This window comes from Chiloscyllium punctatum, chromosome 39 (assembly GCF_047496795.1).
Source record: "Chiloscyllium punctatum isolate Juve2018m chromosome 39, sChiPun1.3, whole genome shotgun sequence".
NCBI lineage: Eukaryota > Metazoa > Chordata > Chondrichthyes > Orectolobiformes > Hemiscylliidae > Chiloscyllium > Chiloscyllium punctatum.
The window spans coordinates 42,850,348-42,868,264 of NC_092777.1; the positions used below are offsets into that span (position 1 = coordinate 42,850,348).

General features: G+C 41.0%; 1 protein-coding gene across 8 annotated transcripts in view; it reads right to left on the reverse strand.

Moving 5' to 3' along the window:
- The window catches only part of sdk2b (sidekick cell adhesion molecule 2b), a 951,812-nt gene that overhangs the window by 146,230 nt on the left and 787,665 nt on the right, over positions 1-17,917 (reverse strand). For all 8 annotated transcript variants that reach the window (XM_072558555.1, XM_072558553.1, XM_072558550.1 and 5 more), the window contains 2 exons: positions 14,361-14,476; positions 9,239-9,425 (listed from right to left, as the gene is read on the reverse strand). In XM_072558555.1, the coding sequence (XP_072414656.1) occupies positions 9,239-9,425; positions 14,361-14,476 (303 nt within the window). The remainder of the gene's footprint in view (positions 1-9,238; positions 9,426-14,360; positions 14,477-17,917) is intronic.

Consider the following 17,917-nt stretch of genomic DNA (forward strand, 5'->3'; position numbering starts at 1 on the left):
GAAAGTGAAAGTCAGGTTAATGAGTAGCCCACCCAGATCCAATCCCTGACCTTATTACTCTACATTTACCCCTGACTAATGCACCTAACCTCCACATGCCTAAACACTACGAGCAATTCAGCACAGCCAACTCACCCTAATCTGCACATCTTTAAATTGTGGGAGGAAACTGGAGCACCCAGAGGAAACCCATGCAGACACAGGGAAAACGTGACAATCAGTGGCCTGAGGCTGGATTTGAACCCAGTCCCAAGCACTGTGAGGTAGCAGCGCTAACCACTGAGCCACCATGCCACACCATGTTGCTTTTATTGGTTTGAACTTGATAGGAATCCTTGTTTAGTTCCACTTTAGATAGTATCTATATTTTCAACATTGGGAAATACATGATAATATTCACTCTAAATAAGGTAATAATAAAAGGCAGAGTAGAAATTTTATTGTAATATCACAATAAAATTTGCAATATCACAATACAAAATCCTTGGAAATAAGCTAGAAAGTGGTTACACAGAGTCTTGAAGTAGTTTGGGTATTCCTTGATGGTCTTGTAATGTGTGAACCGGGAAATCAAAGATGTTAAGAATTAGATATTGCTAGCTATAACCTAATATAGTCCCAGGATAAGACAGAGACTAGCACATTTATTCAGTCAATTGAGACCAATGAACAACGAAAAATATACAAATGTATCCACTGGGTGAACAACGGATTGGTGCAGTACTTAAGCTCCATTTTCACAGACAAGTGGGCTCTGCCATCTTGACAGAGGCTTGAAACAGGTGTTCCCAAAGTATGAGAAAGAATGAGTGACAGAATGCTATTGGAACTCACCCTGAAAATGGCTGAAGCTGCTCAATTGCTACCATCGAATGACCAACAGATCATTTGTCATATGCAAATCAATCTCATTATTTTCTGCCTAAAGATTTGATCATGCATATATGTGTTGCTCCGTTCTTGCTTCTTGTAGGCTCATGTAGGATGCCGGATAAGACCGGTAATAAGAAAAAGCGGATTAATGGGAGAGCCAGCACAGTGTCCCTGAATTCACTTAGCCTCATCATAGTATAAACAAGGTGGCACCTTGCACCAAGATGCACCAATCACCTCTGCTGAGTTTAGAATATGATTTCAGGATATGACAATTGGAAGGATTTGAAAGATTTACTTGTTCAACTGGAAAATATTCTCATAAACCTGCAGTGATAATTCAAGCTTTACTGGTCTAGAGGTTCATTTATAAAGAGAATGGTAACATCAGGACTTCAATATTCAGAACTGATCTCACTGTCCTTCCAAGCAATTGAATGCTGGCAGCTGTATATATCATCACATAGTCACCATTACTTCCCCTGCAACCTGGATTACTTGAAAGTGGTTTCAGATTGTGAACAGCAGCAGCAAATTTGACAACAAATTTGATGATTGCATTTCACTCCTGATTTCTGCACCTTCTTGTTTAGTAAGAAGGTTAGTACTACCTCAAAGTCAGTGTATGGCCACCTTTGCTTTCTGCATTCTGTTGCTAACAGATGGGTAACTTTTCAAGACTGTGATGCCAGCAGGGGGCCGACCCATGGTAAGAAAATAAAGGTCATAAAGGACAAAAGTGTTGCATGTTTGAAACATCACATTATGATGAGAGAGACACACTTTGAATCTTTCCAAAAATGAGAAACTCCTGAGGACCAGACCAACTAGCCACGAAACGACACGACCAGATGCACACACACGCAGATGACAAGCAACATGAATTCGACTGGGACAACACTACACTATTATAGGACAAGCTAAACAGAGAACAGCCAGGGAATTCCTAGAGGCATGGCACTCATCCACAGACTCTATCAACAAACACATCGACCTAGACCCAAAATATCGGCCACTACAGCGGACAGCTGGAACTGACAACCGGAAGAGGCAGAGACAGGCCACTATAAATGCCGGAGGAAACAGCACAGAAGCGCTTCACAGGAGGGTCCCAAGCACTGAGGATGTCACCTAGACAGGGGACGAAACGTTTGCAAGACAAATTCCCAGCTCGGCGAACAGAACCACAACAACGAGCACCCGAGCAACAAATCTTCTCCCAAACTTTGAATTTGATTGCTGTTTTCAGTTCTAGGTAAGTTTTCAGGTTACTTTGTTTTTCCTTCTCTTCCTTTGTTTAGTTCTGTGCGGGCTATCAGAATAACGGGTTATGGATGTTAGGGCAGTTGCATGTTCCTCCTGCAGAATGTGGCAGGTGAGAGACACTTCACATGTCTTTGCCGACTACATCTGTGGGAAGTGCACCCAACTCCAGCTCCTCGAAAACCGAGTTAGGGAACTGGAGCTGTAGCTGGATGAACTATGAATCATCCGGGAGGCTGAGAGGATGTACAGAGAGGTGGTCACTCCCCAGACAGAGGATAAGAATAGCTGGGTTACTGTCAGAGGGAAGAAAGGGAACCGACGGTCAGAGCAGGGATCCCCTGTGGCCATTCCCCTCAGCAATAAGTATACTATTTTGGATATTGCTGGTGGGGACGGCCTACCAGGGATAAGCCACAGTTGTCAGGTCTCTGGCACTGAGCTTGGCACTGTGGCTCAGAAGGGAAGGGGGGAAAATAGAAAAGCGTTAGTGTTAGGGGACTCACTAGTTAGACGGACTGACAGGAGATTTTGTGATCAGGAATGGGATTCCGGAAGGTATGCTGCCTCCCTGGTGCCAGGGTCCGGGATGTCGCTGATGGGGTTTACAAGATTCTGAAGGGGGAGCAGCCAGAAATCGTGGTACATATTAGCACCAATGATATAGCCAGTAAAGGGATTAAGGATCTGAAAAGTGACTACAGAGAGTTAGGTTGGAAGCTGAAGAGCAGGACCAATAGAGTAATGATTTCAGGTTTGCTACCGGTGCCACGAGATAGTGAAGTGAACAGTCAGCGAATGTAGCTTAACACGTGGCTGTGAGGCTGGTGCAGGAGGGAGGGCTTCAGATACCTAGACCATTGGGATACCTTCTGGGGAAGGTGAGACCTGTACATGAAGGACGGGTTGCACCTGAACTGGAGGGGCACAAATGTCCTGGGTGGGAGATTTGCTCGTGTGATTCGGGAGAGTTTAAACTAATTTAGCAGGGGGGTAGGAATCAGAACCACATGCATGAGAGGGGGTCAGTTGCAGACGGGCCAGTGACAGGATATATGGAATCTAAAAGGAAGGCTTCTCACGCAGTGAAACAAAGGGATCGGTTAAAGTGTGTCTGCTTTAGTGCAAGGAGTGTGCGAAATAAGAGTGATGAACTTAGAGCATGGATCAGTACTTGGGACTACGATGTTGTGGCCATAACGGAGACGAGGGTTTCACTGGGGAAGGAATAGTTGCTTGATGTTCCAGGGTTTAGAACGTTTAAAAAGAACAGGGAGGGTGGAAAAAGAGGAGGGAATGTAGCATTGCTAATCAGAGAGTGCATCACAGCTACAGAAATGAAGGTTGTTGAGGAAGGTTTGTCTACTGAGTCAGTATGGGTGGAAGTTAGGAACAGCAAGGGAACAGCCACTGCATTGGAGGTTTTCTATAGACCACCTAATAGCAGTAGAGAGTTGGAGATCTCAAAGGCGGGTAGATTCTGGAAAAATGCAAAAGAAGCAGTGTTGTTGTTATGGGTGATTTCAACTTTCCCAATATCGACTGGAACCTCCTAAGTGTAGATGGTTTGGATGGAGCCGTTTTTGTCAGGTGTGTTCAGGAGGGTTTCCTTACTCAGTATGTCGACAGACCGACGAGGGGAGAAGCCATTTTGGATTTGGTGCTTGGCAATGAGCCAGGACAGGTGTCAGATCTTGCGGTGGGAGAGCACTTTGGTGACAGTGATCACAACTGTCTCACATTTAGCATAGCCTTGGAAAGTGAAAGGAGCAATTACTGAGGGAAGATATTCAATTGGGGAAAGAAAATTATGACGCTATCAGACAGGAGTTGGGCAATATAGACTGGGAGCAATTGTTCCACAGAAAGGGCACAGCAGACGTGTGGAAACTATTTAAGGAGCAGTTGTTGCGAGTGATGCACAAATCTGTTCCTCTGAGGCAAGTAAGAAGAGGTAAGATTAAGGAACCTTGGATGATGAGAACAGAGGAACTTCTCGTCAAAAGGAAGGAGGCAGCTTATGTAAGGTGGAGGAAGCAAGGATCTAGCACAGTTTTAGAGGACTACAGGCTTGCTGGAAAGGAGCTCAGAAATGGACTGAGAAGAGCCAAGAGGGAGCATGAAAAAGGCTTGGCAAGAAGGATTATGGAGAACCCAAAGGCGTTTTACTCATAAGTGAGGAATAAGAAAATGATGAGGGGGAAGGTAGGGCCGATCAGGGGGAAGGTAGGGCCGATCAGGGGGAAGGTAGGGCCGATCAGGGACAGCGAAGGGAACTTGTGCGTGGAGTCTGAGCAGATAGGGAAGCCCTAAATGAGTTTTTTGCTTTGGTTTTCACCAAGGAAAGGGAACTTGTTATAAATGAAAACTTACAGGAGCTGGGATACAGTCTTGACCAGATCAAGATTGATGAAGTTGATGTGCTAGAAAGTTTGGAAAATATTAAGATTGACAAGTCCCCAGGGCCAGACCAGATTTATCCTAGGCTGCTCCGGGAAGTGAGAAAAGAGGTTGCTAAGCCACTGGCGAGGATATTTGCCGTCTCACTCTCCACAGGAGTCGTACTGGAGGACGGGAAGGAGGCGAATGTTGTTCCTCTTTTCAAGATGGGTAGTAGGGAAATCCCTGGCAATTACAGACCAGTCAGTCTTACATCTGTGGTCAGCAAAGTTTTGGAAATAATTCTGAGGGATAGGATTTATGACTATTTGGCAAAGCATAATGTGATTAAAGGCAGTCAGCATGGCTTTGTGAGGGGCAGATCATGCCTCACAAATTTTATTAAGTCCTTTGAGGAAGTGTCAAGTCAGGTCGACGACGATCGAGCAGTGGATCTGGTGTATATGAACTTCAGCAAGGCATCTGATAGGGTTCCCCACGGTAGGCTAATTCATAAAGTAAGGAAGTATGGGATACAGGGAGATTTGGCTGTCTAGAGGGCTTTTGCCTGAAACATCGATTTTACTGCTCCTCGGATGCTGCCTGAACTGCTGAGCTTTTCCAGCACCACTAATCCAGTGTCTGGATTCAGAATTGACTGGCTGACAGAAGGCAGAGAGTGATTGTAGATGGAAAGTATTCTGCCTGGAGGACAGTGTTGAGTGGGGTCCCGCAGGGCTCTGTACTAGGGCATCTGCTCTTTGTAGTTTTTATAAATGACTTGGATGAGGAGGTTGAGGGGTGGGTTAGTAAATTTGCAGATAATGCAAAGGTTGGAGGTGTCATCGATAGTATAGAGGGCTACTACAGGCTGCAGCGCAACATAGACAGAATACAGAGCTGGGCTGAGAAATGCCAGATGGAGTTCATCCTGGATAAATGCGAAATGATGCATTTTGGAAGGTCAAACTTGAATGCTCAATATAGGATTAAAGACAGGATTCTTGGCAGTGTGGAGGGACAGAGGGATTTGGGTGTGCAAGCACATAGATCCCTCAAAGTTGCCACCCAAGTGGATAGAGTTGTTAAGAGAGCATATGGTGTTTTGGCTTTCATTAACAGGGGATAGAATTTAAGAGCCGTGAGGTTTTGCTACAGCTCTACAAGTCCCTGGTGAGGCCACACTTGGAATATTGTGTCCAGTTCTGGTCGCCCCACTATAGGAAATATACAGAGGCTTTGGAGAGGGTGCAAAGAAGGTCTACCAGGATGCTGCCTGGACTGGAGGGCTTGCCTTATGAAGAGAGGTTGAATAGGCTCGGACTTTACTCTCTGGAGAGAAGGAGGAAGAGAGGAGACCTGATCGAGGTGTACAAAATAATGAGAGGAATAGATAGAGTCAATAGCCAGATACTTTTCCCCAGGGCAGGATTGACTGGTATGAGGAGTCATAGTTTGAAGATATTAAGAGGAAGGTATAAAGGAGACATCAGAGGGAGGTTTTTTACACAGACAGTTGTGAATGCATGGAATGTGTAACCAGCGGTGGTGGTGGAAGCAGAGTCATTGGGGACATTTAAGCGACTGCTGGACATGCATATGGATAGCAGTGAGTTGAGGGGTGCGTAGGCTGTTAATATATTTTACATTAGGATTAAGCCTCGGCACAATATTGTGGGACAAAGGGCCTATTCTGTGCTGTACTTTTCTATGTTCTATTCCACTTTTCATGCATCTTCAACCAATAAAGATAGTGAAATCATCAACTAAATTGAGCTGTTGGAGATGGGGGAATCAAATGATATGTTTTTTCAAATGTTTCAGAGTTACAGTACAGTATTTAATCTGTGCATTGTTTTCCTCATCTTATAGTTCTGGAAGATTTGTTTCAAAATCGAAGTGGAAAAAAAATTGCATGCATCTGGCATTTTTCAGTGTCTCAACATCCTAAAGCACTTTTCAACCAACAAAATAGTTTTGAAGTGTAGTCATTGCAGTAAGGCCGAAAAGCCTGCAGCCAATTGTATTCAGCAAGTTCCTACAAGCAGCAAGTGATAAACACTGGATGATCTGTATTTAATAAGCTTTGTTGGGAAATAAATATTGCTCATAGAGCCAAGGCAAACTTCCTATTTTTCTCTCAATAGTGACATTGGACCTTTACATCTACCAAAGAGGGAAGGTGGGACCTCAATTTAAATTCTTATTTCAAAGACAGAATCTTTGACAACACAGGACTCCATCAGTACTGCAGTGAAGTGGCTATGAAAAACGTGCTTATAAAAGTTGTGCAGTTCCTTGTCAATTATTTGAGGTGGCTGCTGTTTGGGTAGAAAGGTTTGTAAAATGACTCTAACTCTCCGAAGCAACATTTTATAAGATTATTCTTTCATGGGATATGAGTAGCATTGTTGCCATACATAAATGAACAGAATGGATTGCAAGGTTATTTTCGAGGGCTATTCAGAGTCAACCACATTGTTGTGGATCTGAAGTCATATACGGGCCAGACTCTAGATACCCCACTCCATAGGGCATTAGTGAACCAGATTTTACAACAATCGGTGGTAGCTTTTGATTAAGATTAACTTTAAATTTCAAGTTTAATAATTGAATTAAAAATAATTTCAGGTGTGCTGTCACCTCGGCAGTAACATTACCATGATGCTACTATCTCCCCACTCAGCCAATCCTGCATTACTTTAGTACCCTGCCAGATGACATATTATTCCATTGCTCATCAGTAATGTAACTTTAAATTCTATCTTAGCACTGATCATGAACTAAAACTACTTTGGTTCACATCCCAAGAATCCAGAATCACAAGCTAGCTCCTGAGTGTACACAGCTAGGTCTAGCTCATTTACCTTGAATTCAGATCGGGTTTTCATGAAAATGTCACTCATTCCTGGAATTCAAACTAAACAGTATCGAGATTAAATCTGATGCTTATTTCAGATTCTAATAGTTATCACTTCTTTTAAAACATGTTTGCACTTTTAAGTTATTAAATTCTGTATAATTTGAAACTAAAGTTGCTTACAGATTTCCATTGTTAGTATTTTTGCAAATACTTTTGCAGCTGAGTCCCTGTTTATAAGCAAACCAAATTTTGAAATTTAAATGCATTGACTCAGAATCATTTATAGTTACACTTCTAGTCCTTTAGAAAGTGCTAACTTGGGAACCATTCTACAAGTGCTGGCAGCTTTTCAATGAGTCACATGGGTGTCCTTGTTTCATGTCTTATCCTGGGCAAGTGCTGGTGAACTGGATGTCTAAGATGGGGTTATAGCAGCCAAGCCTAATCAAACCTTCACTTGGCAGCCATAAATGCAGATTTAGCATTAAGGATTATTGAGCAGCAACAGGGCAGCTAATATTTACTCTCCTTGAATTAGCAGAGGTCAATTAATGTAAGGCATGCCAGCAATTTCATTCCAGGTCTTCTTGGTATAAAACACTCTGCTCAACACAAGGAGAACAATCACAGTTTTCAAGTATATCTTATTTTCGGGGAATGATATCCATAAAATTCATACACTGTGCTTCAATGCAAACAAGCTGAAGGACAAAATCTAAACAGGACATCTATGATTTCACACCATTTCTAATCAGTAAATTAAGCACAAGTTGCAAGTCATTTCAGAGAGCAGCATTAGAAAGGGTATAGCTAATGGGAATATTGCTTTAAAGAGACACATGCTTTGATGATCAATATTAAAATACTTAAATAGTCTTGTTTAAATGTGGTATTTAACTAGGTTAATTACAATTCCAACTTTCTACTCTAACTAATGTACTTACATTATTTAATGGTAACAATGTTCATTTTGTGTAAAGGTATCTGTGATCCCAAATGTTAGTCCTGCACATGTTTACAAATGTGCTTTTACTGAGGTTTCTTTATTGCCGAAATTTCTAGAAACTGTACCACAAAAATGTTGGACATGCTAGAAATGTGAAATAAAAACAAATGCTGAAAATTCTCAGCTGGTCAGGCTTCTACTGTGAGGGGAAACAAAGGCCCAAATTTTCAAGTTTTCATATTGTCAGAGACACGACCACTGACATATATCAGGGCTCTATGGAAATCCTCACCTGCTGACCTCTGTGGGAATTGCCTGGGAATTCCTAATGGGCATTTAAACTTCCAAGGAGCATTTATTCTGCTACCTGGGACCCTCTGCAAATGTCTCCAAATTTCAGTTAGAATCAGAGACTTTGGATAATTCCAATGTATTTATCTGAATAGTTAGTCAGGAAATGGTAGACAAGAGTAAACTAACTTCTAGGTAGCTCCAGAACTGTCATCCTAATAACTGATACTCTGATGAACTCTTGACCAATCCCTGATATCGGAAATACCTTATATCTCCCTCCACTATCACCCATCTCCATCTTTGCATTAGAGTATCACCTTTTGCATCACCCACCCCCTTGCCTCCCCACCATCCGTCTCTTCACCCATTTGTCACCCCAGCTACCTCACCCATCACACCTATTCACTCACTCTTCCAAATGTAAACCCTTAAGAACTTCCTAAAATTGAAGCATGACACTGTAGCAATCTGAGATCATCATCAATTACCACCATACACAGAATGGTGGCCTGAAGAGAAGGCTTGTAGAAAAATTAGCTTTTCAAAATTAAACTATTTTGTCTGTTTATAACTGGCTTATCCAATAGCTGTATTATTATGAATTATTTTGTTACTCTCACCTGCCTGTTGTGTCCGGCTCCTGATAGGTATACTTCGAGGACCATCGCCAGCAGCATTAAATGCACTCACACTGATCAGGTAGGTAGTGTATCCTGTTAGATTCTTCAGCTTCACATTGGTTTCAGGGAGGAAAAGGGTCTTCAGTTTTTCTGTCTCATTTTGTCGCTGGAATTCCCAATAGTAAATCTAAAAGGAAAGCCATATCTTTGAACACTTTGAAAAACTTGTGCCTCACAACTTTATCCAAAACTATTCATGTGAAAAAACATATTTAAACATAACTCTTCATGTAACATATCTGCAACAGGAAAGAATCTTCAGAAGATGACTCGCCTTGCAACTTGGACTCCCGTTTTCTTGCCTTTTTTAAAAGTAGGCAAGTACAATTAAAATGACCAACTGTAATGATTTCTCATAGAGTGAGTTAACTAAAAACATTTTTTTCAAAATCCGCAATCCAGAAGATATTATAACATTGTGACTGTAGAAAATAAAATTTGATGGAATTTATCAGTGACGTCAGTTTCTTCCTGTCATCTCAGTTGATCACAACAATTGAGCATATGAATAATGAATATTGATAAATTGATATTAGCTAATTAATAATAAATCATGATCTCACTGAGTTTTATGTTGATCTAGTGCTACTGGATATATATTATATATATATATATATATATACATACATATAGCTGCAATATATACCTCTTATACAGAGGGTGACAACCTCCAAGATAAATCTACATGAAGCTGGGGTCAGGAATTCTCAATATCATAGAAGCCAAAATAATCATGACAATGCTGAGGTCAGAAGTTAGGAAGATCAGGTTTACAAAAGATTTAGCACTCAACATCTCAGTTAACTCTGGTTGAAAATTGGATAATAAACTAGTTAGCCAAATTAACAAGGTATGTTGCAGAAGATGCAATGAGAACACCTAAAGAACTGTGTCCAAGTCTCAAGACAGACATCCAACCCTTTTAGGTGATGCAGAAAAGAGCCATAAAGATGACCTCTTGTGCTGGATGTTTTATGAAGAAAGATTTGAGCATCTTGTATTTCTCAATCTTGAAAGGAAGTGATCAAGGAAGAGTCTGACAGCTGTCTATAAGGTAGTAAATGCTACGTTAAAAGTAAATTCTGGGAAAACTGCTTCATGGTTTTGTCTCTCAAATGTAACATTGCAATAGGATAAAGCAGCATCCCTTTGATGAAAGGTAATTCTTCAATATCAGGCTTTTTTCCGCAAAGGATTATGAATAAACAGATTAGACTTCTAGCTGACATATTGAAGACAAACAAGGAATAATTAATTGTGAAGAAGGAAGAATGTTTTTCCAGATGATTGTTGATGAGCCAGATGCATTAGATAAAATTACCTCAAATTATTGACAGGCATTTTGAATTAAGGACTTTAAAATATTATACTACTTTCAAAGTTGGGTATAAAGTTGCATGGTCCATTGTTGACAATGGGGAAAGATTAAAGCTAGTACATTCCCAATTCACATATCACATGATGCAAGTTTGGAATGAAACTTCTCAATTTATAATGTACCATAAATGGATAAAGCTCAACACTCAGTACAGAAATGCAATTGTTTTGGTGTTTGTTAAATCTCAAGAAAAGGTTGTACAAAATTGACTTGCAGTGACTTAATGGACACATATTTGAACTCTGTCAAGAAATAAATTAACAAAGACATGAGTGAGAATTTCAGCAGTAGTTGGGCTGAGGGAGAAGTGGGATAATTATATATACACATTTATTTAATTTCACAGTGATTCCAATTTTCATATTTTAGATTGATAATAGAAATGTATCTGTTACACATCAAGTATTGACTGTCACACACAAATTCATATGTCACACTCAAAGTAAGAACAACTTAAAAGAAAAAGTTAGTCATTCTGCCTGTTAATTGATCAGTGAAAAGCAGAGTAATCATAGCTGGTAGCTTCAAAGGAAATACCAAATGAACCTCAGCAGCAGAATGGTATATTTGGACTTTGCATAGCTTATCTTGTCAAAGCATATATTTTCTGGCATATCTTGAACAGTATTGTAGGACATCTGTTCTTATATTCATATACCATTCTATCTATGTTTTTCATATGTTTGTTTTAATTAAAAGGACACGGCATACTTGAGATCCTACAAACTTTAAGCTTGGGGAGGTCATTCAACCCAAAAGAATGAACCAAAGGACCAGAATCAGTGATTATGTCCCTCTCACATAGATGAAAATTCAGGTCAAGGAATCTGAATATAATGTGTTAAACAGAATGCTGCAAACACATTGTAATAAACCAAAGGAAAACACATCAATATAGCACTTTCATGAACACATTATCCTTACATAATTCAATCAGTCCTGGTCATGACCCTTCTATACTTGTAAAAGAACCAGTGTCTTCAACCATCTCACGAGCTATCTTTACAATCCTGGATTGATTCGACAATTAACCACTTGTGTATTCCTTCTCCAGTAACTATGAAGGACTGTGGTTGTTATTTAAGATAAAGATTATGTTATACTATTTTTGAAAAAAAGAGAATAAATTACAAGTTTTCTGATTTTTTAATGTTCAGTTCCAAAACTCTTACCAACTTTGCCTAAATATTTTACATATACCTAAGGTCTAGGCTGAGGCTATTGGTGATTCACTCAGTTATAGTTGAACCATCAAAGCCTCTGAGGTACCAGATTTAATGACACCAAGTTCAAAATTTATAAAGCACCTTTAACAGAACAAACCATTCTAAGACACCTCCAGGAGAATTAAAAAAAACAAAATATAACACCAAGCTAGATAGAGGAGATATTAGGTCAGATGACCAAAAACTGTTGAAAGAGACAAGTTTTAATAAGTGTTTGAAAGGAAGGAAGTAGAGTGATTTGGGCCTAGGCAATTGAAGACACGCTGGAAATAAAGGTCAGAATTGGAGGAATGCGGATATTCCAGAAACAAAGCTGGGAACAGCTAGGTCATGGAGGGATTTGAAAACAAGGAGGAGAATTATAAAACAAATTATTGCTTGCCTGGAGTCAACCCAGGTCAGTGAACACTGGATGATAGGATAGCAGTAGATGGGCAGGAGAGAGGAGCGAGTGATGTTACAGAAATGGAATAGATGTTCTAATGATGGCATGAATGTGAGGTCAGAAGTTTATCTGGAGTCAAATGTGACACCACAAAGAGGGGTGAAGTTAGTAGTCAGGGAGTGGAGTTTGAAGTGGCAATCATAAACATAGTTTCAGTCTTCCCACTAAATAACATGAAAACGATTCTACTCATCCAGTACTAGATGTCGGATAAGTAGTCTGATTGGTAACAGTGGAGGAGTCAAGCATGGTGCTTGTGAGTGTAGTATTAAAGGAACAGGTATGAAATGAGATGCTTCTTTACATCATGAGGTAACAAAGACTTCAGCAATCAAGTGAAAGAAAATGTGAAGAAAGGAAGGGATAATCTGCTGAAGTGTGAGATTTACGTACAGGGTACAGTAATATATAAAACTGTGTACACAGAAGAGTTTGCCAAGTCAGAAAGCAAAGACTCACAGATAGACCACAAGCTAACAGCTAGGACAAGGACAGCCCAATCTCTACAATGTGCAGAGTAGAGGCCAGCGCCACGAGCTTCATGGCAACATAAACCAGTGAGGCAGAGTTGGGTATCAGCATACATGTAAAAACAATATTGTGCTTTTGGATAATGTCACTGAGGGACAGCTCGTAAAATCAAAATATGAGTAAATAACCAACTTGTACTGAATTTGTTATATCTTAGTAGGGTTAATAACAGATGCACTACAATTTTCCTCACTGTTCTTAGATTAAGGAGAGAAAAATATCAGTGCACTTTCACAATTTAGTAGGTCATGGCATGAGAATCAGTGTAGAACAGGTTTGTATTCATCTGTGAAAATTGTGTGGCAGATTTCCCTTCTTAACAGCATTATGGGTCAACAGCACCAGACTGCAGACGTTTAACAAGATAATTCAGCCACCACCATATCAAGGATAATTAAGAATGGGAAACAAATGGTGGCCTTACCAACGATGCTCACATCCCAGGAATAAAGCATAAAACAAATGAGTCAATCCAGACTATGTCATATGATACACTGTTCAGCTTTGCAGAGCATCCGGAGTAATAATTGATTGATGTTTCCTGGAAGATTGTGGCTTGGGGTCACATTCTGGACATTAGAGAGGTAGTCATTCTTGTTTCTTCTTGGAAACATGTGGCCTGTAATGGTTTTCCCTTGTCTATGAGTGACTGCTGTCTGGCTCTCGGCAATTCTGCAAACTCTTTTATTTGACTACTGTATATAGTATTGTTGCCTCTAAGTACACTGCTCACTTGTACAGACTTGGATCAGCATGGTGGCTTAGTGGTCAGCACTGCTGCTTCAGAGTGTCAGGGACCTGGGTTTGATTCTAGCCTTGGATCACTGGCTTGGTGGAATTTGCACAGTTTGTGGAGTCTCCCTCTGTCTACGTGGGTTTCCTCTCACAGTCCATACATGCGCACGTTAGGTGGATTAGCCATGCTAATATTACCCTGTAGTGTCCAGGGTTTGCAGGCAAGATGGATTAGCCATGGGGAATGCAGGATAAGACAGACAGTGTTGGGTCTGGGTGGGATGCTCTTCAAAGGGTCAGTGTGGACTCAATGAGCCAAATGGCCTGCTTCCACACTGTAGGGATTCTATGATCTCATTTTTAAAAAAATAGTCTGTTGAAGGTGACTGCTGATGTCACTGTTTTAGCTCATCGGCATTTCATTATCATATCCATTCTCATTATACTACAATAATCTATGTATTCAAAAATTCTTGGCAACACTTTTAAGATGTAACAGGTTCGATGCAAATTCAATGTTTCTTTGCAGCTCTGCGTGTAAACTAACAGGTTATTCAGTTTGTACATCTATCCTGTGTTATGGTAATGAAATGTATTTTTCAGTATCCTTTACAAGCCTCTTTGCACGGCCCATTTAGCTTCCACATAAAGCTCTGTAGCAGACCAAGTATACAAGGCTCCATGTGTACTCTTGTCCGTATGCAATTATTTGAACTTCTTTCAAGGTATTGCACACATTGACTATACCTTATATCCTTGTATGTCTCCATTCTGTGCTTCAGGTGGAGGAGGCTCCCAGGTCAGGTCCAGCTGTGTTGCTGTTGAGCTTTGCACCTGCACATTTTGAGCTGGCGCAGTGGGAACTAAATTTTAAAAATCGTGAAAGTATTAAGTACAATAATAAAAATGCTGTGCTCATATACATGTAAAGTATGAATGGGCACGATTTAAAATATCATAACTTTCTACATTTGACGAAACCGTTAAGTTTTAATATTACCTCTCCCCCTTAGTTTGACTTAGACTCACAGAACCTGACAATAAGTGAGGTTATATGGTCCGTCATATCTGTTGCACTCTTAGAAAAAAACGAACCAATTTTTTCTGCCCTAATTATACTTAGCTCTACTTCTCCATCACCACCCTAGATCCCATGACTATAACTAATTATTTGTCCAAAATTGTAGCTCAACACTGATAAAGCTGACGCTGTCTATTTTAATACCTATCAGAAACTCTGTATTGTAACCAATTCTGTGCATAGATGCAAAGTCATGTTCAAACTGACAGTGCGCATTGTTAAACCAAAATTTATCTTCCAAATGTAGATTTGGTCTATCAGGAACAGCCACCTTCTGTCCAAAACATAACTCATTCTCTATCAGACATCCCTGACTGCTGAGATCCTCATTCATGCTTTTGTCACTTGTAGCCTTGAAATTTGTAATTGTTTCTTTGTTAGACTCTTGAGATAAGAACAGACTAAATAACAACTCATTTTAGACTCTGGTCTCCATGTCTTCTCCTATATTAAGACTAACAAATCAACTTATCCCTTAACATCAAAATTATCGATCATTCAGTCATTTTTCCTCTTGTGCTATTATTTCGGCTCATTTGGTTTGCTCTTCATAACTCTGACAGATATTTTGTTCCTATTCTGCACCTCCAACAACCCTATTGAAACTTACCTCTGCAGTATATATTCAGTCACGTTGCCAATTTCAAGTATCTTTTTAACCTGCTTGGATAGACTTTAAAATGTGAGGTAGCTGAGTACAACATGCCATAGTAAACATGCTTCAAGAATCTAAACCTCTGTTTAACATCTGTTCATGTAATTGTTTATGGTAGAAAAAAAACCCAACTAAAACAAGCAAACATACTTTGCTCTTGTCATCAATCACTTGGCTAAGCCATGGGTTAGCTCTTGCAACTTGTGAGCTCTCAACATCAGGAAAGTTATTGGGGGAATTAAATTAAACTAAATTAAATTAAATTAATTAAACTAGGGTTCCTCATGAAGAGAGAGGAAATAGGGAAGAGGATAATTTCAAGGGGAACTTCATATAGACTTGGTCACCTGCTTCGTCTCTTAGCTGAAGACTAGTATTTGTTCATGAAATACAACAGCAAATGTATTTAAAATTTGTATAATCCGTGCCAATTAGCTTGTTAACAACTTCAACTGGCAGTAAATGAATAAAACAGAGGGCAGGCTGCCAATTTTGGCAGTGACCACCTGCTATGTTATGGGAAGCAGGTTAGGGGGTGGGCAGGAAGGCAGTGGGTTGACCACCTAGAACAATACAATATCCACTCCCCGCTAAAAAATATGTCTACTAAGGAGCAAATTACTGCAGATGCTGGAATCTGAACTGAAACAAAAAGACTGCTGGAGATCACAGTGGGTCAGGAAGCATCCATGGGCAGAAAGCAAGCTAATGTTCTGAGTCTAGGTGATTCTTCATCAGAGCTGAAGTGTGGACAGGTCAGCTTTTATGCAATACTGGGAGTGGGGTGTTTGAGTCGAGTATAGGGGGAGAAAGGAAGTTGATAGTTCAGAATAATTGATCAGAATGTGAGAAGGGCTGAACAATGGTGTGTTTAATTGCCAGACAGGAAAGAACAGACAATACCATTGGAGTGGGGGGGGAGGGGGGAAGGGGAGAGAGGGTGATAGAGAATGTAACAAGCAAAGCTAAAAGAAAGGGAAAGAATGGGTTCACAGTTTGAAGGTGTTGAACTCAATACTGAGTCCAGAAGGTTGTAAACTGTCTAGTTTGAAGGTGAGGTGTTGCTCCTTCAGTTTGTATTGTGTCTTGCTGGAGCATTGTAGCATACCAAGGACAGGCAAGTCAGTATGCAAGCAGGACTCTGTGTTAAAATGACCACCTACAGGGTCATGCTTGTTTATGGACCAGAAGTATTCTGCAAAGTGGTACCCAGTATGCTTTTGATTTCTCCAGTGTAGAGTGGGCCACATTGTGTGCAGCGAATACAATCCACAAGATTGGAGGAGGTACAGGTGAAATGCTGCCTCACCTGCAAAAGCTGTCCAGGCTCTTGGATGGTGAGCAGGGAGGAGGTGAATGGGCAGGTGGTGCACCTTCTGCAGTTACATGGGAAGGTGCCGTGGGAAGAGGTGGTGGTGGTGTTGGTGGTGCAGGAATGGGCAAGTGTATCCTGGAGCGAATGATCCCTGCAAAATGCAGACAGGACAATGAGGGAAAGATGTATTTGGTGGTGGTGTCCTATTGGAGTTGTTTGAAATGGCAGAGAATGATTCTTTGAATGCGGAGGATGGTGGGGTGAAAAGTGGGAACAAGGGGGACCCAATCATGCTGTTGTGAGTGATGGGACAGGGCAAGGGCGGAATCACGAGTGATAGGCTGGACGTGGTTGAGGGCCCTGTCAACCACAGTGGGTGGGAAACCACGGTTATGGAAGAAACAAGCCTTGTCAGCAGCGCCGTTTTGGAAGGTGGCATCATCCGAACAGATACAATGTAAGCGAAGGAACTGGGAGAATGGGATAAAGTTCTTTGTCGAGTGTGGGGTGTGATGAGCTGTGGCAAAGGTACCTATGGGAGTTGGTGGCTTTGTAGTGGACAGTTTATTCTCCGAAGAGGTCAAGGAAAGGAGGGAAGTGTTGGAAATGGATGATGTGAAAGTAATAGTGGAAATAGGAAGCAAAATGAACAAATTTTTCAAGTGAGAGCATGAAGCATTACAGTCATGGATGTACTGAAAAAAAGAGTTGTGGGAGGGAGCCAATGTAGGACTGGAACAAGATTCTTCCACTTATCCCATAAAAAGGTATGAGTGGGACCCATGCAGGTGCCCCTAGCCACTCCTTTGGTTTGGCAAAAGTGAGATGATTTAAAGGAGAAACTCTTCAGTGAGACAGCAAGTTTAGCGAGGCAGAGGAGAGTGATGGTGGATGGAGATTGTTCTTGCCTCTGGTTGAGGAAGGAGCTGAGAGCTCTTAGTCCATCCTAGTGGGGAATGGAGGGATTGGACATTCATGGTGAACAGGAGACTGTTAGGGCCAGGGAACTGGAAATTGTCAATATGGTGGAGGCATCAGAGGAACCACATATAGATTGTAGGCAGGGTTTGAACAAGTGGAGAGAAGATGGAGTCAAGGTTGGAGGAAATGAGCTTGGTGGACTACTGACATCCTTCCTCCACTGGCAATACAACACCCCCCCTTACCAACGCCCCCGTCCCCTGTCCCCACTATTGCATAAGTGGTGCCCCTTCCACACTTCACTTTAGTTCTGATGAAGAGTCATCTAGACT